At 41.0% G+C, this 21456-nt stretch overlaps 1 protein-coding gene across 2 annotated transcripts; it reads left to right on the top strand.

The window, feature by feature from the left end:
* The first annotated feature begins 17937 nt into the window (after nucleotides 1-17937).
* Nucleotides 17938-20421, top strand: LOC141440313 (uncharacterized). Of its 2 annotated transcripts, none has more exons than XR_012452685.1 (3): nucleotides 17938-18058; nucleotides 18784-19210; nucleotides 19603-19692. XR_012452685.1 is itself a non-coding variant. In XM_074104796.1 (3 exons), exons 1-3 carry the CDS (start codon nucleotides 17986-17988, stop codon nucleotides 19767-19769), a joined length of 558 nt encoding a protein of 185 aa, XP_073960897.1. In that variant the 5' UTR covers nucleotides 17947-17985; the 3' UTR covers nucleotides 19770-20421. The 2 variants fall into 2 exon arrangements, 1 of the variants encoding a protein (XP_073960897.1); XM_074104796.1 differs by having other exon boundaries at nucleotides 17947-18058; nucleotides 18784-19101; nucleotides 19603-20421.
* The last annotated feature ends 1035 nt before the right edge of the window (nucleotides 20422-21456 follow it).

Here is a 21456-nt window from a genome sequence, read left to right as displayed (position 1 = left end):
ATCTGATACGACTCTATTTCTAGGGCCGGAAGGACGTGTCAGATATTTTTGATATTAATGCTCGTGACTGTAGCTCAAGCGCCATATTCTTACCGTCCAACGGTTTGGAAGGTAGGTACACGTCAAAAATTACGCAAGTAACAAATTCTGGCGTTTACGGTACATTCGTATTCCAAGAATCTCGCAAACGCACAGACTCGAGTCCCGTCCCGTAGCGTCCACTGTATCCGCCACTGAGCCACAAATTAATTGATGACGATAGATAAAATTGAATCACAATTTGACTTTTTGTATATATTTTTTGTTGTTTTAACTCGTTTGATTTTGTCAATGTATCTTTGAATTCTAAAATACTTATGTTATCAGAAAGTATTATTTAAGTCAAACATAACATTCCAGGCCATGACAAGCCGCACATTCCGCGAGATCTCACTCTCAAGCCTAGTTCATACCTGCAACAAAACTCCTGCATTACATTGCGAGGTCGTAAAGCGAACGAGGTTGAAGTGGTCAACCAAGCACCGCAATGTAACGCAACCTGCACGATTTTCTAGCAGAAATTTTACCACAAAAGTTTTTAGTATGAGACACTTAAGAAATGTCGACTAGTAGCTTTTGTAATTTTTGTGGTAGGTAAGTACAAGGGACGGGTCTGGACTGGGCTTACATTATGGTGTTAAGTGTCAATAATAATTTACAATTAAAATATTTGTAATGAAATGAGTGAAAAGTCAGCACCAGACATCGTAATTTAGGAGGCAAACGACAAGGAGGGAATTCTTCTAGCGATTAAAATTAGATATCGATGCTTCTGCTATCTTGGTAGTAGGTACTGTAGCGATCGCCCCAGCTTTGTTTAAAAGTATTTTAGAGAGGTTGAAAAAAATTAAATAAAGCAATTTTATATGATCGTTAGACGAAAAACGAGAGACGAAAAAGAGAATGGAGTTAACAGAAGTTAACAGAACTATTAGGTTTTTTTTTTCATTTTTATACCTAAGTACCTACTTAGAATTTTCAAACGGCACATGCTTACTATACAATAAATTTTGTTATCGCTAGGTATCGGAGTTTTCATCGCACGGTAAGACGTTAGCGAGCCATGGAGTCTACATTAGCAATAAAATTCAACTCGTATTCATAATCATACTCAATACGATGAAAATCCCGATGCCTATAGTTATCGCCAAACTGTTACCAGTTTGTTGGCTATCAATCAAATGAAGTATATTATTTTTACAAAAAATACTTGGTATCATCACTCGTAGCTACTCGCATTATAGGAAATGCATCAATATCTTTCTTTAAAATTTGCCTTTAAATTCCGATGTCTGGCTCAGCACATATTATTATTAGCTGTGAGGGACCTAAATGTAAATCGTTTGATAAAGAATATATAAATCGGTTCGTTTGGATGCTAAGCAGAGATTTAAGTGTATATACCTAAATGATAGTTGTACATAGTGTAAAGCGTAGCGCGTAGAGTAAGGTAGCGGTAGCGGTAGTGGTAGCGAGTTGCAATAATGTGGTTTGTGTAGTCGGTACAATATATCACGTGAGGACGCACGCTGTTGTTTTATTATCCCTCTCACTCAGTGGCACACGCTGTGCTGTTCACGCCTGAGGAACCTAAAGACAAGGTAAGATAAACGTCATCGTCGACATCGACCAAATGATTAAATATTCTGTCTTTTTTTAAAGAAAACATTATATAAAATAAACACAATATTTTTCCCAGGTGATTCATTTCGCAACTGACGAAATTATAAGGACGAACAAACTATAAGTATAACTAACTAACTATAAGTAGGTACTTTAAGGTGGTTATAAAACTAACCGAACCTAATCTATGCAATAAATAATATTTTCGGCAAAAAGCAAGGATCGCGTACTAGTTACAAATATCAAATGAATAAATTTTCATAAAAACAACGCTACTTTATGTGGCGTGGCGTCGATTACCACCACTGCAATTTTTATACTTATAGCAAATTTAAGCTTGTTTACTTACCCACACTAAAGAACGTAAGTAGGTATTGGGGTATTTTGGATTTTGTTACAAATGGACAGAAAGGAAGAGCCAGGACCATTCAAAGACATAACTATGTACTATATGTTTCATTCACTCTCTGGATTGCCTATCGAAAATGTTCGCTCCACGCCACCAGTCGCCCCGCTGCCGGTCGCATTGTGGCAGCAAATCTGAAATCAATGGCGCTCGCTCGGCTTACGAGCGGCAACAAAGGCCGCCGAGTGTTTGAAGACAGATTAATTCGGCGAAAATTCGGCGGCGGCGCGTAATTTAATAACTTTCGGCGGAGCCGCTGTTTGCGCAACATTTTCTAATTAAGTTTTGAACCGCGCAGACCTGCTGAACCAAGAGCTTTACTTGTGTGACGGTTGGTCTGCAACCGCGGCGGTGCGGGAGCGGGACACACATTCTATGTACTTAGGTACGCGTATCTCGGTGTGGAGTTGCGGAGGAAACATAGAACTTAAGAAGTTTCATAAATTTTGGGTGTTGTGTGCAGTATTTAGGCAACAAAATGACGATCGCGACACGCGTCTGCAACTGGGTTAATAAACAAATTAATATGAACCAGTGACAGGTGCATCCGCGTCCCGCGACTTGTTGGCCATTTCTGGCGCGCGACTGCAATGGGCACAAAGCTGAAATATAGGAGAATTAGTTCATAAAAACCCTTTGTGTGCAAGTAAGTAGGAATAATGTGAAAATTAAATCGATCTTCATCCTTTTCTTTTTCCGACAACATAAGTTATAACATGCGACAATAAATAAATGAATAACTTGTTTCCCAAATGCGAATAAATTGTTCGACATAAGAACAAAGCAAAAGAAAGACGGGTAGCGGTCGGTCGCGGTCGCTGACATTGCAGTTCTACTAATCACTCGGCAACACGCCTTGGTTGCTAAGATTGTAACGCAACCGCCCGTCCCGCTGGTTGCGGAGCAGATCCCGTAGCACTCGCGCCGCCCCGCGGCTTCATTTCAAATATTGCGTGAGCCCTATTGTTTGCGCGCCACTCCGCGCCGCAAATTTGATTCCCGCCGAACTGTTTGGCCACTTCACATTAATACCGGCTTCCATCACGAATTAAATTGATTTCATATTTCGTAATTTATTGAATCAGGCGTTACTTTGCGATCTCGACTCGATGTTCTGGAATGCATGTAAATAATTAGGTACAACAGTATGGGGTCTATTATAAATGAACAGGTAAATTTAGTATCATCTCCCTTGCTTCGGCTTGGGTCTAATTTCAGCAGTAACTGTTAATAAAACACGCCTTAACAGTAAATAAATAAAATTCAGGGTAGTTTTATATGACGATTAAAATGTATTAATATTTTCTGGGTAGCTTTTGTTTTGTTTGAGAAAAAATATACGTGGGTACTTAGGGAGTTACAGTAGCAAATGAAAACGTTTGTTGTGGTTTGTTAGTCTAACATCTGATAGCATGGCGTACACGGTTGTGTTGCTCTGACGATGAGCTCTAGTTGAGTTCGAAACGCGTCAGTGTAGTGTGGTGGTGGTGATAGATGGGTTTGTGTGATTTGTGTGTGTTCTTACAGTGTGGAGGTGGAGGAATTGCATAAACACGCATATCTTGCATAAACTTAGCTATCATAAGGTCGCGGGTGAGCAAAGAAATTCTTTTAATTCATTCATATTTTTAGGGCATTACTGCTACTCTACCTACTCATTTAACTTAAGCAGGTACAATATACCTGGTAGGTGTACCTAAGAGCAGTTCGATTTACCTAGAGTTGGTTCGAATGGATTGAACGAAAGTGATGTCACTTAGACATTTTTTTTTGGAAAATTACATTTGTATGTTCGTGTGAAGGTGAAGCAAGACACAGATACTTTCATTCACTCCATTCGTGCCAGCTTTTGTGAATCGACCTGTACCATCACCCAAAGGGAATATGGCTGTCTACCACTCTAAAGTTGATAATCGTTTGCATGTCACAAAACAATAATGCCAATTATAGACGTCTGTCAACTTAAAAGTTCGACTTTAGTGACATATTAATTTTATTTGTTAGGAACTTGTTTAAAAATTGGCTTTGGGCTTATAACTTCTAAATTGCATTTTACCTTTTTATCAATATTCCCAGATCTCAAAACTTCTTGGTCTCAAAATACCAAAATTGCAGAATGCCTAATTTTGTTTTCTTATACCTAACACCGGAATCTTAATATGGCTGAATTTCAAAATACCTTGTCTCATAATACCTAAACTTCAAAATCACTTTCATGGCAAAACAACATATGCTTAAAACAACCAAAAGTTAAAATACCTAAATTTGTACGTTGAACAGGAACTATAAGTACTAAAAGTCAATAATCAACATCAAATTTCTCAAACATCACTAGGACATCACCCGTGAAAAAAAAATAGGCATTTTGCCTTTTGGGTGTTTTCGGTTTGAGTTGTTTTAATTTTTGTCATTTCTGTCATTCGGTATTTGAATGAATTGTGCATTTAAATCTTTAGGTATTTAGAGAATTTGACATTTTAAGTCAAAGTCATAATGAATTTCGTTCATTTTAATACAAGAGACAATTTGACATTTTAGGTGAGCCAATGGTAATTTGAAAATTAGGAGTATTAGTGAACAATACAATACAATACAATACAAAGACTCTTTATTGTACACCAGACATAGTAAGCGATACAGAAAACAAATTATTAAAATTACAAGGTGAGCAATAGGCGGCCTTATCGCTTAAGAGCGATCTCTTCCAGGCAACCGTACCACCTTTCCAGGTGAACCTTAGTATTATGAAATTTAGTGGTTTTTAAGCCCAAAGCAAAAATTGATAGACCACTTAATTGGCTGATGTTACCTCTACCATGCTCAACTTGTCTCTTGGTGGTAACTAATCTAGAATAAGCAAATCCAAGAAGCGTGAGTTTGATACGTGTCTTCATTGAACACTAGTTAGTGAAATAAATAAGCTTTGTGATACTTTTGATCACTGTTGTAACAATAGGTGTTTAGGCAAACCGGTGGGAGACTTGGTACGGCGCTACGTCTCTGGTAGGTAGAAAATAAAAAAAAAACCTAGAAACTACCTACAATTGAATTTAGTGCCCATTGAAAAGACTAACGAAAACGTACAAGTGCTCGTCACTGTCCAAATAGTTGTCACCTTTAATTTTATGTCATTAGCGATAGAGATGTCGTCTATTAGGCATTGTTGTGTGCCGAACACTCGGACGTTTACCTTAGGTACATTGTCATCTTAGATAGGTGGATTGGATACTAATGAAAAATTTGTCAAAAAACCTTCCGCAAAAATAACACCTTAGAAAAAAAATCACAAACTTAAGTAGATAATCATTTAGTAAACCTCAGAAATCTTATCCAAAGCCTTGTAGTCCGGCGGCCATTGCGTTGGTAGCGCACGTGTCGTCGAGGGCGGGGCGCGGCCACGCCTCCCGCGCCGCGCATTGGCCGGCGCCACCAGCCGCCGCTGCGGCGCGCCGGCACGAGCTGCACTGCTGCGGAGACCCAGCTGAAGCCAGGCGTCTGTAGCTGCCTTGCAGCTGACCACTACTTGTTATGATGTTCATTAAACATCTCCAGTAGCCACCAAACCCGTAAAGGAACCTTTGGCCATGATTCCAGTCTCGGCCAAAACATTATTTTAATTCCATAATGGTCAGAGTATAAAAAAGTCGACGCCAAAAAAAAACTTAATTCAAAACCTCATCGTTCGTTACCATGTAGTTCAAAAAATTATACATTTAAAAAAAGTACAAAGAGATAGTCTTGAATCATGTTCATTGTGGCATACATGTATGCAATGCATTGCCAGCTAAATTTAGGGCGGTAAATACGAAATTACGAACGAGAGTCTATTACGGTCAAGCTCAAGGGCATAAATATATATACGTTATCAAGACGTCAAAAATATCTATACACCTTTATGCTACTAAACAAAAGGTCGATATACATGTTTTGAAGCTATGACTGTATAGATATATATGCCCTTGACTGTACAAGCCTGAAGTCGAAGACTGAGGGCTTAGGGCTTTAATGAGTCAATGCTCGTAATTTCAGTAGGTAATTAAGTGTCATCAGTGTGAAATACCTACAATGTTTTTCATCACAAATCAATAAGTATAGTAGGTATGTTTGTCGTCGGTAAAACGAAAATAGTAATAAATATATTTCTAATCTATTTGTCTAAAAATTGTTTTATTAATAACACAAATACATACAAATACCTAATCTTCATTCGTTTAAGTGTATGCAGATAAAAAAGCAAATATAATTTGACTAGACTTTATTACATCGTGGTTTTCATTTGTTACGCCCTCGACATGCTTCGAGGATCGAGGCCCTTATTAACTAGTCATCATACAAGACAGTTCTCGCTTATATTCTTCTCACACTTTTATTCTGAATACTAGTTCTTTCTTACGTTCGTCATTATCTTGCACTTCTTTCTTTTCGGGTGGGACTCCCGACTATATTCCTACTTTGTCATTTCAATGTTTAGGGATAGATAGGTTTATAAGACAGGTATTTTTATTATCAAAACTTATTTCTGCTTTACATATTTTCGAACTTGGTTTTAGTCCTTTCTTTTTCATACTGTTTATTATTTATACAATTATGGTACCTTAAAAAACTCAGTACCTATCCATACTTTTGTCTATTACATTTTGTTTTAATCTACTATTACACAATTCTATTTTAATTCTTACTTAATCCTATGCTTATTGCTTATATTATTATGCTCAACATATTTGAAAAGCATAGTTTTAGAGCTTTGTCTTGTTTCTTGCGACTACATTTTATACTTCAGGAACCTGTTCCTGTTTTTACGGGACATTAGTTTCTTAATTACATCTCTGTCAATTTTGATGCCAAGTTCTATTTCGAATTGGACTCATTCTCGTTCGAAAGCAGGGCATAATCCAACGGTTGAAATTTCGTGATTTTATCCCATCCCGTGGGAAAATCGGAACAAAAAGTAGCGCTACCTATGTGATAATCCAGACGTCCAGGTATCTACATACCTAATCTCTTCTCAATCGTCCTGCCTTTTTAGTGTGAAACGGTAACAAACATACCTACACAAACATCCACCTGACAAGAGCTCTGTTGCGGCCTAGACAAGCGCGTTTCCCTTTGGCATGCTAAGTTAAAATAACCCCATACTGAGCGGCCCATCTGGCAGCTCGTTCTCTCTCCTCTAAGCTGTAAAAGCCATCTGAGGCTAACAACAACAGTCCGTTCGAGTAAAAAAAAGAATATTCTAAAACATAGGTACTTTCATTCTTTAGCATTTATAATTTTATTATTAGTGTGATCTCTCTACATACAATTAGTATACCCGCAGCCACCTCGCTGAAAGCAATCATTTCCTCCAGCGGCGTCCCATTAGCAAACATGCAGCTGACAAGTTCGCAATAAAAGAAGCCCCTAATTAAGTCCGCGAAACAAAAGCTTGTAACTGAGTAAGGATGCAATCAAGCGCCCGCGCCGACCAACACAATGCCTGTCGCGCGCACTCGCGCGACCACAAACACAAATAAGTAATTTGTATAAATGTTGTTAAAGCTCTGCAGGACTACTACGGAACTGGAAACTCGAAGTTCGTGTCGTGCGGTCCCTCTGACACTTAAGCATACTATTCAATACGAAAGCGAGAGGGACGGTACGATACAAACTTCGAGTTTCGAGTTTCGTAGTAGCCCTGCTGGCCTACATACCTACTGTCTAACGCGTTGGAGTCGCAATCGTATTCACCACTTCTTTTTATTACAAGCTTTTATTTAGTTTCACGTGTCCCGTTGTCTGTCTGTCTGTCTGTAATCAAATCTTGCAAGTTAAATTGGACCAACTTCCAGTAGTCAGATTGACTTGAAACTTGGAATACTTATGTAAATCGCGTGACAATACAATAATCAAGTAGTGACATCCTGGTAGTCCAGCCAGGATCGTCTCCGCAGGACGGAACTCTTCAACGGTTAATAGCATCGACTTGAAATTTGGTATGCCAATGTAGTTTGGGTGACAATGCAAGTACAGTCAACAAAAAGTACAATCAGCAAAAAAAGCTTGTATTAAAAATGTTTTTTTATGGTTAGGTTATTTGTCAAAAGGAAGGATGAGAGTAGAGATGCTAAAAGCGGCGACGGGAGCCCGCGTCTTAGGTTATAATAAAATAATGGCCTGTGGTTAAAATTGGAGTCTGGTAGACAGACAGATGATGCGATAGAGATCAGGTTATGGCACTTGTCTCACCGCCAGCGAGGAAACGATTGGCTATCGACTATTTTCTCGCTCAAGAAACGAACAAAAGATAAGATCCTGTGTGAGTAAAAGAGACACATATATTAATAGTTGATCGCTGGCTGTTCACACTGTCGGCGAGAACTCGCTCTTACATCTTTTGTCGCAGCGACAAGAGCTATAAAACTCGCTGAGCTATAGATACTCGCTCAGCGATGTCAGCTTGGCGGCCGCCCCGCACGAGCCAGTCGAGTGGAGCGAGTAATCGCCCGTCGCACGCGAACACTCGCTTGCAGCCGAGCGACAAAACTACACTCGCTTCTCGCTGCTCGCCCACTCGTTTCTAGTTACTCGCTCTACTCGCTTCTCGCTCATCGTCGGCGGTGGGACAAGTGCCTAAAGCACGGGGAGGAGATTTTTGCAATACAATTTGTTAAATAAATCGTCAAAAGCGTATTCATTTGTGACACGACGTAATATAACACTATTTCATACAATACTTTTTAAAATAATACGAAAGCTATAACATGCTCCGAGCAAACGCACAAAAAATAATGACGGCTTGACAGGTGGTGGTTGGTGGTTGGCTGACTGTACTTTTTGTTAACTGTAGTTAAATAATCATCCAACTCACATAATATGTCTACCAAGGAAGTGGGTCAAAGTGAACTTACAAGATTTGACCCAGCAAAGAGGGCAGTTAAATAAGCTCGTAATAAGAAAGGCTTTGCATTGTGTAGATGGCCACTGGCCAGCGTTGGTAAGGGGGTTCATTTAATTTTATAACTTTTTATTTTTATTGGTACAGAAAATATTAACTCTGTTTTGAGTTGAATGAGAAGAGTTACAGGAACCGGCAAATTAACAGTTTCGGGCGGGAGTAATATTTTTGCAAAATATTAAGAGAGTTGTATTTGCGAGTGGCCCCCGGCCCCGCGTGCCTGTTTATTGTTTATCAATGGCGGCGGAAGCAATAAGGGGTTGAATGACAACTTGCGATCGCATTACCCTTTTGTTATGTGCGAATTATTGAAGCTTATGAAGCACGGTTACTTTATATTTGCTGCTACTCTGAGATACGTTATCTGCAAGACAAGTATTGTATATTTGTCGATCTGGATCAGGACATTTATAGGGTTTTATTTAGTTTCAGCTGAGTCAAATTAAACCTACTCCTAGTGCGTGGTGAGTTCGATGATAATTCAAAGAAATTCAAAATATTTTATTGGTCTCAGAAAATTTTACAAGAGATAAGGTTGGGACCTCCTATTAAGCATAAAAATGCTTGTGTCAGCGAGTCCGCTCTTCCACAACAATACATGTGCAATATACAATAATACTCTGTGAAATAACTCTGGTGGTCCGGCCAGTATCGTCTAAAAGGAAAACGAAACTCTTCAACTTGAAATTAATAACAGAAATGTAATTTGGATGACAATGTAAGTATAGTCGTCAAAAAATAAAGTCAGCAAAAAAAAGGTCGAATTGAAAATTAAATTTTTAACACTATAAAATATAATATGCTAGCGTAAGTTCTGTTGATGAGTACTAAAATAAAATAAATAGTTCTGAAAGAAATTTGTTTAATTGAAGGTTATGTTTAATTAAAACTCAGCCTTGTTTAACATATTTTAACCGATCTAGTAAACAAATGAAATACCAACGAGATGTCTTAAAATTCTCAGGAACTGCCATAAAATATGATAAAGCGGATAAATCCCTTACTCGGTTGACTGTATCTGTACCTTTACCTACGTTTAATTTAACCAATATGTAATGTTCCAACCGCTGCACCGATGCGTCGCCGTGCACACACCGCGACCCCGCGACCCCGCGACCCCGGCGACCCCGGCGACCCCGCGACCCCCGACCCCGCGACCCCGGCCCCCGCCGCGGGCGCGCGATATTAAATTTATCCAGCGATTTGCGCCCTGAGCCGCGCCGCTGTTTGTTGATGTTTTAATCTTGTGTCATTCCTTTATATTAGCTCGTAATAAAACATTTATTGGAATTTTTGAATTGCGGCGTCGGAGCCCGGGGCGGGGATTACTGGGCGTGGGCGCGGGCGCGGGGCGGAGGCGGGAGCGGGAGCGGGAGCGGGAGCGGGAGCGGCGAGTACGAGGACTGAGGGTGAGGAGCCCGTGCAGCACCGAGGATGGTTTCAAAACCATTCTATACACTTCATAACATTTACTATGATTGCTAACAGTTGATGTAAAGTATCTACTGGCTGTCCACACACCACAGTGCGCCAATAATTTGTAAGTTATGATATATGTACTTTTTAAATTTTAACGCATTCATTGTCGTGCCGAACTTTTTTTAGAAACGTCTGCTGGGAGGTGTTCGCTCAGTGCCTCGAACGCTTAGAAGCGTTCATTACCTTCACTTAGTGCCAAGCGTCTTATCTAGTAGATCGTACTTTTTAAAATAGGTACGGATTTGAATTTTGAATTAATTTGTTGGACGTAACAGTTTTTGAAATTTTGGTATTTTTATACCACCGGTAGGTACTGTTACCGTCTACAATTTTCCAGTAACGGTTTTTGGTCAAGTAACTATTAAGTACATACCTACATAAATAAGTAAGGCACTTTCAGCTTCCCTATGTTAGTAGCCCCCGTATCGATCGAACGTGTGTTCCCACAAATTATAATTGGAACAATACCACGATGATTTGCCCGCGCCCCTCACCCCGCGCCCTCAATGTGTGCATCCACTCAATTATGCCACAATCGCGTTAATCAACTCTTGCGCCGGTGCTGGAATGCGAAGGGCGCACATTGACTCGGGTCACTTGCATGCGAAAACTGTGGGAATGTAGGTGATTTACTGTGAGTTAGTGAAACTTGGATGCGCTTTGAGAAAGTATTGCGTGTGAATTGGAGATGCAATAAAGGTTTGGCGCTTTGTGATTGATCATTGAATCTGTATTTATTTAGGTTCACGTTACAGTTCAATATTTAAATTAGTAAATTTTATTATTTTCCCTTGGATGCCGGTGCTGCAAATAAAATGCAAGTAAAAAAGAATTATCAAAGTTCAGAGAAGAAAAAGATTCTGAGTCGAGTTGTGAGAATAAGTACTTACAAGAAAAAAAAACAGTCAAATTGAGAACCTGCTTCGTTTTCTGAAGTCGGCTATCTATGATCTACCTGTTTTCAGTTTTTTTACCGAAGTTTGGTATCATATTTATAGCTGTATCAAGAAACTTGTCAAACTAGAATATTTACTTAACGAGACCAAACAGAAAAAAATATGAAATTGAGTAAGTTTTGGATAACCTGGGCTTGAACAGAAGAAGACGAACCAGGCCTAATTATTCGATCATCTTCAGTTATCACTCAGTTAATCATTCATTATTCATCATCATCATCATAATAGCCATAGGACGTCCACTGTTGGACATAGGCCTCCCCCATAGACCTCCAGTTGCCTCGGTTGGAAGCGGCTTGCATCCACCATGAACCCGCGACTATAACCAGGTCATCCGTCCATCTCGTAACTAATTAATCATCATAGATATCATTGCAATATATGTCCCATACTTCTATACGGATGCGAGGCCTGGACCCTTAAAGAGCAACTCCGGAAACGTGTAGAAGCATTCGAAATATAGGCATAACGTATGTTGGCCATAAGCTGGACGCATCGAGTGACCAATGTTGGGGTCCTACGTCGAGCTGGGAGGAAACGCGAACTGATGCAGACCATCAAAAGAAGAAAGGTTGCCTACCTAAGCCATGTGCTCAGGCATTCCAGATATAGACTTCTTCGATTGATAATAATGGGCAAGTGGCCGGAAGAAGAGCTGTTGGACGTAGGAAGAAATCGTGTCTGCGCAATATCCGGGAGTGGACCGGAATCACAAGTGCCAAAGACCGGGAGAAATATGCGGAGCTGCACACTGCTAGCCTTCACTAGTTGGAGAGGCACTAGAAGAAGAGAAGATAGATACCATTGGCTCTGACCCCGTGGATCTAATGATACCTTTAAAAGGTAAGGTAAGTAAAGTAAAGGTCTATCTGCCTCAAATGAACGGAACAAGTGTACCGCGTCCCATCAGGAGTAATTATTGTCGCACTCGAGCCATTCATCAATGTAAGTGATTACCAGCATTAGCGCTATCGGCAGCTATCGCGGGACGGTACAGTCGCCAGCAGACCGTAGCAGACACGACGTATGTACAGTCCAACAAACTGTAGCCGCATTGCCTAACGCTCTGACCTTCACGATCGCATATACACAATCTCTTTCTACCCTCGTCTTACACCGTGTGACAAAATGAAGTGGTAAAAACGATTGTGATTTCAAGGGCGTTATTTTTATTTATTTTTCACTAGCTTTTTCCCGCGGTTTCGCCCGCGTGGAATTCGGTTATAGCGCGCTGTTCCCTCGGGAACAGTGCATTTTTAAGGGATAAAAAGTAGCCTACGTCACTCTCTGGCCCAAATATTATCTCCATGCCAAAAATCACGACGATCTGTTGCTCCATTTCGACGTGAAAGACGGACAAACATACAGCCATACAAACACACACACTTTCGCATTTATAATATAATAATATTAGTATGGATTATTGTTGTCGCCAGAGGGGCCGAAGACTCAAGTGCTCGCTTTTATTTACGTTTAAAAAAACTTAATGATTTTAATGTTAAGGACGCGACTCGGAAAAGTCCTCATGGACATTGGGAATGGAGGGCCAGTAGCGCCGGACTCTTACCAGCTAAAACCGATTCGCGCCCCTTCCATTCCGTTGGTTGCCATCTGAACTACTTTAAGTTTGATTCCAATTTTTTTGAATCAAACCCAGAGCAATCCAAATAGCAACTACTTAATAACAACTTAGTTTTAAGACTAGGTCAATGGTGTCCATCCCGCCGGCGGGCCGCCGCCGCCGCCGCCGACCGTACGGCGCCGATAAGCGCCCGCGCACAATTGATACTCGTTTAATGATCGACTGGCGCGCGATTACGCGCATTAATGAAAGTGTTTTCGTGTTCCGATAACGATCGTGTCATAATAATAATATAATGGATTACTTATTTTGGCACGTTTTTAATAACGCTGGAGTTCCCGTGCGCTATCTAATTTTTCGTTAAGCTTATTCAGGTGATGGATATTATTTTTGATGATTATAGGGCAATGCGAGAGTATGCCCACTAGTGGAGTACCATATAAAAGTAGGACTGTAGTACTGAAAAAAATAATATAAACTTTACAAAAAGTGTAACAAATGCTGCATTTCTTTACATGATTTAAGAATCTCGAGACGATTTCCACAAGAAGTTTCGTTTAATTACCCAGAACAGGACGAACCCAATCGGATTCAGTTAGTTAAGGCTGCTTTATTGTATAGGTATTACTTTCCGTCATCGAACGACTATAGGCGCGGCGAGCACATTCACCCTTATGTTGTAGACATTCCTCCATTATGCGGACGGCTAAGGAGTAGAAATCTCTGCCGATGTCAGTTTTCCCGGAACGCCATAATCTGGACATCTTTAAGGTCAAAGTGAACAGACACCTTCTAGGCAATTCAAGCAAGGCAATTCGCCTTCCATCAAGCGAGATTGAGGCCAAACGTAAGCCTATTTTAAATATATAAAAAAATGTTGCAAACAAAAAGTATTAAATTATTAACTAGTGCTTGGTCACTCTGCAAAGAAAAGTTCATTATTCCATTCAAAAAATCCATTATCAAGTATTGAGGGTGTTAAATTGCCCTGCTGACGTCTTCTGAATCTTCTCGTATAGCGTGGTTACCATGATCTGTTGATAAGCTCAGTGTTCACCATCATAGTGATTATACTTATACACCTAATCACTCAACTGTTTGATATACTCGAGCCTCGAGTGTGGCCACGTGCGGGACCCACAGGTGGGTTCAGTAGGGATCCAGCGCCAACCGACAGTGCCGGTGGCAGACACGGGAACTATCTTATATTGCTGTACCATATCGCAATTACAATAAAGATGGTGGCGCCCCCGTCAAATGCAACGGTCAGTTGGTAGGGCGAGGGTGGTTCGCACCTGAAATAATAGTCAGGTGTTCATGTTTGCCTGATAAGTGCTGGATTATAATTGTTACAATCGAAATATTGCAAACAAAACTATCTGATAGTAATGTAATAGAAATTGAAATGATTTCATTGCTCTAAAATATTACTTCACAAGACTGACATAGACAATAAGATTCCTAGAAAAATATAGTTCGTATATTCATATTCTGCGTACCCTCACAAGAATGTATGCGGTAAAAACTTTTCAACAAAAAATGGAACCGACTTCAAAAAACTTGAAAATAATTTTCTACTATTTTGAAGTCGGTGCCGCAGCATGAGCCAGCAGGAGGGGAACTATAGTCTTCTACTAGTTCTTCATGAGCTTCAATCACTCCTGCTTTCTCGTGCGGATTCGAGGCACTGACTTCAAACTAGTAGAAAAATATTTTCAAGGTTTTTGAAGTCGGCTTCATTTTGTGTAAAAAAGTTTTTTTTTCATGGTTTTTAGTGATTTGTAGCTAAAGTGCATCTCACAACGATTCCATTAAACACGGCATAGTTATATTATTTTATAACAGAGTACTGGTACATACGGTCTTCTTTATCAGGTCCAGTACTAGACCTTGACTTTGGTCTTAAAAATGCCAAAATCGCTACAGGTGTGCTTTTAAAATTTGAGGATGTGCTCTCCCCATTCCCATCCCATCATCAGATGCTAACTTGGTGACAATGGAACCAACTCGGAAGTATGTCCTTTAGAACAAAAAAAGAATTTTGAAATTCGGCCCACAATTGGCGGAGTTATCGCGTAACAAACATACACAAAAAAAACATACAGACAAATTGAAAATCTCCTCCTTTTTTGAAGTTGGTTGAAAAATCAGACAAACAAGTAACCTTCAGTAACAATCCGTTTGACGCGGCAGAGTTCACCAGCTTCAAGGAACAGCATTATATTTCAATACTCTATACCTAATACCTTATTATTTATAATTGGGATATCATACAATAACAAACAACAAGTAAATAAATTACAATGAAATTATATCTATTTGAATAAAACTATTATAAACTTAAAATATCTTTAAAAGAAAAACTGAAACAAAATATTCAAAGTACCGCATTGAATAGCTAGTTCGTTATCCGAGGAAGCTGCCAGCTCCTCGGTCCGCTTGTGACGTCTGCACTAACCTCTTAGATATTTTTGTAATATTAATAATCCATACTTAATATTATAAATGCGAAAGTGTGTTTGTCCGTCTTTCACGCCGTAACGGATCGACGTGATTTTTAGCATAGAGATAGTTTATGGGCACAAGAGTGACATAGGCTACTTTTTATCCCGGAAAAATGTACAGTTCCCGAGGGAACAGCGCGCGATAACCTAATACCACGTGGGCGGAGCCGCGGGCAAAAGCTAGTAATAATATATTATTTTAATTAGATATTGATTAGGAGCTTTAGCCGATGGGCCTAATAATGATATTATTACACTGGTTATCAATAAACAAGGTAATCGCGGTGATAAGCGATATTAGAGGCTCCGCCGCGTCTGGCGCGTGACGTCATCCGCCCGCTTGCTACTTGCGAGTGCATCTATACTCTACTATAACCTACCTAACCAACTTATACACACACACACCTTTCGCCGCATCTGCACTTTACATCAGGTCAACCAGGATCCGTTTTATGTAAAAAGCAAACTTAGAAAAGTTGGGATACCCCTGACATGATGTTATGATAGCTACCTACGTGTATGCAACAAACGTGTATTCATGCAGCTCTTCCATCTCCCACACACATATCACACAAACCCAACATAAATTTACATTTGTTGCATACCAGGATGAATTGAAAATGTATGTAGTTCAGGGCTTTAGTTAAGAAAACTTAATTGATTCCTTCGTGTTACGAAAGTTAGTCATACAAACTATATGGGTAACTTTCGTAACACAAAGGAATCAATTAAGTTTACTTAACTAAAGCCCTTAACTATGAATTTTTTTTTGCAATTCAGCCACCAACGTATTTAGCTATCATGAGGTCGCGGGTGAGCAAACTCATTGCGTTAATTCATTGATATGGACCTTCGCCACTTTCAATAAATTGGTCGATCAACACACACAGAAATGTAGTAACTTGCACGATTTTTTTGCAGGCCTGAATTGGGCTTAAGCCGGCTCGATTCAAAGCAAGTGCATCGTAGCGCCCACACAGACACAATAATAATAAATGATTTATTGCAGAAAACTAGATCCATTGGTTACTAAACATAAAATTATCTTATGTATGTCAGTAGTTTACATATAATAAATACAGGTTATGCTTCACTTAATACATGTTTGCCGATTCAAAACCATCAGGTTGATTATTGATATGGGAGAATATGGGGAATCGGTTTGCTAGCTAACACTGTCTAAATACTGTTGAAGCTGTTTCGCATCCTAAGCACCCGAAGGGGGTATCTTACGAATGATGGTATCAAATCTGTGTGTAAACACGACCCTCCACACTAGTGTATGCACCACACGTTGCCTCGTTAGTGGCTGCTTACCTGCACACTGCATCCGCTGCTAAGCCAATCCCCGAATAATTGGAGTGATCGGAGGGGGGAGGATTACTCCCGCTGCAGTCCGGCACGAAGGACCAGATTGGTTATATTTAATTCGCCGCTAACGAGACAAATTGATCGCTCTACGGCTTTTAATTTGCCGGTGAGAACGTTGTGTAGGTTTATTTTTAATTCGCTACCGATTGGCTTTAGTTGTGAGGGTGCATGTGGCTCAGTGATACAGTGGGTGGTAATACTTTGAATAGTCTTTGCTAACAACATTTTTTGTTTATTTTATTTATTTAACGAACAGTATTCCTACATTGGTTTCTTGAAAATAGCTCTAAATGTTGATAATGATTAAGAATAATGATGAAATCCTCAGGGATTAGGAATCTTGAGCCAATAAATCGATAAACTTAAGTCATGATCGGAAAAAATGTTGTGGTACTCGGTCGCCCCAGCACTGTAGGTAGTATAAGTAGAGGACGAGTTTTCGCGGACTACTTTATAACTGGAATTTTCTTACGATGGACAATGTTTTCCTTTCTTTCCCAAATTTCAAATGTACTACATATTTAGGTTTCGCTCATAAATTCAGAGAAACTCAGTGTGTGGCCAGGCTCGAACTTACGATCCTTGAGACGCAATAGGTCAAACCACTAGGCTACCAGACGGTAAGTTTAGATATACGCTTTTAAAAAGATGTTACGTATAGAATAGGCTAGTGTCCTAAAAAATCTAAAAATTCCTAACTTAGACTATATGAAAATATTGGGCATGTATTTTTTCTTCTGAAAATGAAACAAACATTTATGAATATTAGGTATAGACTAGTAAAAGTTTCGCGATGTCACCGCGTCCGCTCCCAAACTTTGACGCGCTTCGTCAGTGTCACTTTTTGTTTGACCGTCCAATATTTTCTAATAATTAAACTGACCGACTAAATATAGGTAATAAAATAATATTATTATTACCCAGGGATTACCCAGTTGCATTGCATAATATCGGTGCAGTTAAAGAAGAGTTAAAGCAATTAGTTAGCTATAACTAATAGTGCCGATATCGGGTTTGTTAGCGCTAACTGGTGCAGTTAGCGTAATTGGTTTGCGGCACGGCGCGCGGCGGGCACAGCGCCAGCATTCGCCATGCGCGCGCGCCGCCTGCTGCCCGCGCTGGTCGCGCTGCACGCGCTCGCCGCCGCCGCCGCCTACGGAGATGGTGAGGCAACAATACTTTACCGACTGACAACGGTTCTCTTCACGGAAGCCATCATCATCATCGACCCATAGCGGTCCACTGCTGGACATGTAGGTCTCTCCCGATGAGCGCCATTGCACCCTGTCTCCGGCTCCACGCGTCCAGCTTCTGCCAGCAGTCATTCGCAGATCGTCACGCCATCTGGCCGGAGGGCGTCCCACACCACGTTTGCCGAGACGCGGTCTCCACCTAATAACTCGTTTACTCCATAGTCAGTTCTACGAAAGACATGACCAGCCCACCGTTATTTCAACTCGATAATTCTCTGAGCTATGTCGATGACTTTAGTTCTGTGTCGGATAGTCTCGTTGTGGATTCTATCCTTCACCGGAACTAGAAACCAAACCTTCAACGGAAACCAGTCTCAAGATATTGTCATTATCAGCCGGAAGATGTCCACTGTTGATAAACTCGACTCTCCAAACTATAGGTATAGAGGGGCTACTCGGATTGTTTCGAGGCTTCTTGCTAGCGTGAGGCCCTGTCTGGCCCTGTAGGGGCGTCACCGAGCATAGCGTTGACCAGTGACGTATGGTGTGTGTCTAATGGCGTGCATTGATTAAGCAGCAGGGTGGGCGCTTTGCGCTGTTTACCCTGTTGTGAGGGGTGGTGGAGCGGGGCAAACCAGCGCCGTAGCGTCCACCCTGAAACTGACCGCGCGCGATTAATACGTGTGTGTCCGGCAGACCCGCGCATCTCTCACCTGCGCGCGTCGGGCGGGCCGCTGCCGGGCACGCTGAGCAGCGTGGGCGCCGTGGAGCACGCGCCGCCGCTGTACCGGCCCGGCAGCCAGGCCTACGTCGTGTCGCAGTTCGTCAAGCCCAAGCCGCCGCACCAGTACTGGGAGGAGGAGACCTCGCTCACGCTCGTGCCCGAGAACAAGAACTGTCTGCTCTGCGAGACCATGGACACCGGCGCCTGCCGCGCCATGCCCTCCTGCGTCTACTGTGAACTGACAGTCACCGCCTTGTGCGAGCGGTCGACGCCCTGCCTGCGCTGCGCCGGTCAGTACACCCTGCATGTCGGCCCTGCCGGCAGTGCCCTCCTGCGTCTACTGTGAACTGACAGTCACCGCCTTGTGCGAGCGGTCGACGCCCTGCCTGCGCTGCGCCGGTCAGTACACCCTGCATGTCGGCCCTGCCGGCAGTGCCCTCCTGCGTCTACTGTGAACTGACAGTCACCGCCTTGTGCGTGTACTGCGAGCTAAATATCACGACCCTGTGCGAGATGTCTTCGCCCTGTCTGAGCTACGGTGCTCAGTACACTGCTAACGCTGCATATACTTACCAATCTTTCTTCATGTTATGGCTTTACGAAAATGAGAAAGCTCCAATTCGTTAGGGCAACAACACCAAGATCCCAACTCTTCAGTAAAATAAAACAGCATGGGTTCTCAGCGTGTGTTAGATTACAATGTACCCAGACTTGATTTTCAAACTGATCCCTTTAGCGGAGAAGGAAAGCCAAGCCAGCCACACGTTACCCCGTCCTCGCCTGTGTTGCAGTGATCAAGAACCCGTTCTTCAAGTGCATCCCGGGCGAGAAGTACATGGACGAGTGCGACTCGTGCCGCTGCGTGGACGGACACTCGGGCTGGTGCACCAACCAGTTCTGCGAGTTCCGCGCGTTGCACCTCTACGCCGCCAAGCTGTCCGATGGAGAGTTCTACTAGACCAATAGACTAATAGGCCAATAGACCAATATACTTCTAGACCAATAGACTACTATACCAATAGACAAATAGACCACTAGACCATTAGACTAATAGACCGTAGACCACTAGACCAATGGACCACTAGATCAATAGACCACTAGATTATTAGACCACTGGACCACTAGACCAATAGACCACTAGACCAATAGACCACTATCTATACCACCACTGGGCCTGGAGTGGCCCATTGGCCCATTGGCCACTCCAGGGCAGGTAGCTGAAGAATCCAGCAGCAGTTGCCACTTGGAGTTGATCCACTACACGCCACACACACACACACACACACACACAACACACCTTATCGCTCTTTGGGAGTTCTCAGATAACTAAAACTGAGATAAATAACGTTTGAACTTTGAACGAAAAAGATACAGTCGAATTTTTTGATCTTGACCATAGAACTCTAGAACGTTTTCGTATGAGGCGTTATAATTTTTCGCGGGCAATGCGATGTCACTATGATTATGATTAGTAATGCGGATTTTTTATTATCAGATGGTCACAAGCATGCTGTGAATAACTTAGAGAAATCAATGATTCTGAAAAGTATTGTTGTCAAAGTTCAAATGTTTTATCTTTTTAAGTACATCATTAAATAAGTAAGAATGTCTCTGTCGTTTGTTTTTACTAGTTTAGAAAGTCTGTCCTGCCAATTACCTAAATTATTTATGAGTCATAGTAATGTTCATTGGTTAATTATTTCCTTTTTTGTATTTTTTTGTCTATAAAAAGTTATAGATAGATATTATTACTTACCTTCTAAAAAAATCAATACAAGCAAATGTCATGTGATTATCAGAAATTCACAAAGGGTCGTAATCAAAGAGGTTGGATAGTTTCAGGTCGTAATCGAAATACAATAAAATATCAGCCGAAAATAAAATGATAATGTGAAATTAGAATTTTATTTAAAAATAATAACAATAATACGTAATGAATAGTAACATTATGCCTGTAAATTACAATCAAACAAGAAGGTCTTCCGAAATGAAATTACGCAAAATTGTAGATCGTACACGATATTATTGTTCCACACTAAAGATAACAAAATTATTAATCACAACTCGTTATCTGAGCATCACCGCACTCGTGCCCCCCCCCCCGGCCCCCTCGCCGCTAAGCTGCCATTATGAGCACAATGCCGGCGCGGGCGCAACAATGCTCTAATTCATACGAGGATTATTAATATTATATTTATTTTGATGAACAAAAAACCATAAAGGATTTAGGGCTTCCCTCTCAGAAAGCTGTTTTGTATCAGCTAATGTAACATTAATACTTGGTTTTTGGGGCTGGAGTAGGTACCTACTAGTTACAAAGTAAAACTACGCATGCAGTGTAATTGCATGTTTGGTGACTGGGTTGACGACATGCATTACGCATGGAGAATGTGTGAAATATCGTTTGATTGCGGAACATTGTCGTCAATGAAAAAACCAGTATTTTACTGAATTAACTTAGTAGTAGTGGTGTAATGTGGTGATAGATGGGTTTTGTGATTTGTGTGTGTTTTACAGTGTGGTGCATGAACACGCATATGCATAAGCTTAGCTAGTAAGGTCGCGGGTGAGCAGGAAATTATTTTAGCTCATTGATATTCCGCAAAGTAACGCCTGATTCTAAATTATGAATTAACTTCTTTCTG

This window comes from Choristoneura fumiferana, chromosome 22, assembly GCF_025370935.1.
Source record: "Choristoneura fumiferana chromosome 22, NRCan_CFum_1, whole genome shotgun sequence".
NCBI lineage: Eukaryota > Metazoa > Arthropoda > Insecta > Lepidoptera > Tortricidae > Choristoneura > Choristoneura fumiferana.
This window is presented reverse-complemented; position numbering and strand designations above follow the sequence as displayed.

Excerpts from the sequence above, each read along its gene's own strand:
- LOC141440313 (XM_074104796.1), top strand. The coding sequence starts at position 17,986 with ATGCGCGCGCGCCGCCTGCTGCCCGCGCTGGTCGCGCTGCACGCGCTC. Across the intron at positions 18,059-18,783 it reads CGCCGCCGCCTACGGAGATG|ACCCGCGCATCTCTCACCTG; the intron begins GTGAGGCAACAA and ends TGTGTCCGGCAG. Across the intron at positions 19,102-19,602 it reads GCCCTGCCTGCGCTGCGCCG|TGATCAAGAACCCGTTCTTC; the intron begins GTCAGTACACCC and ends CCTGTGTTGCAG.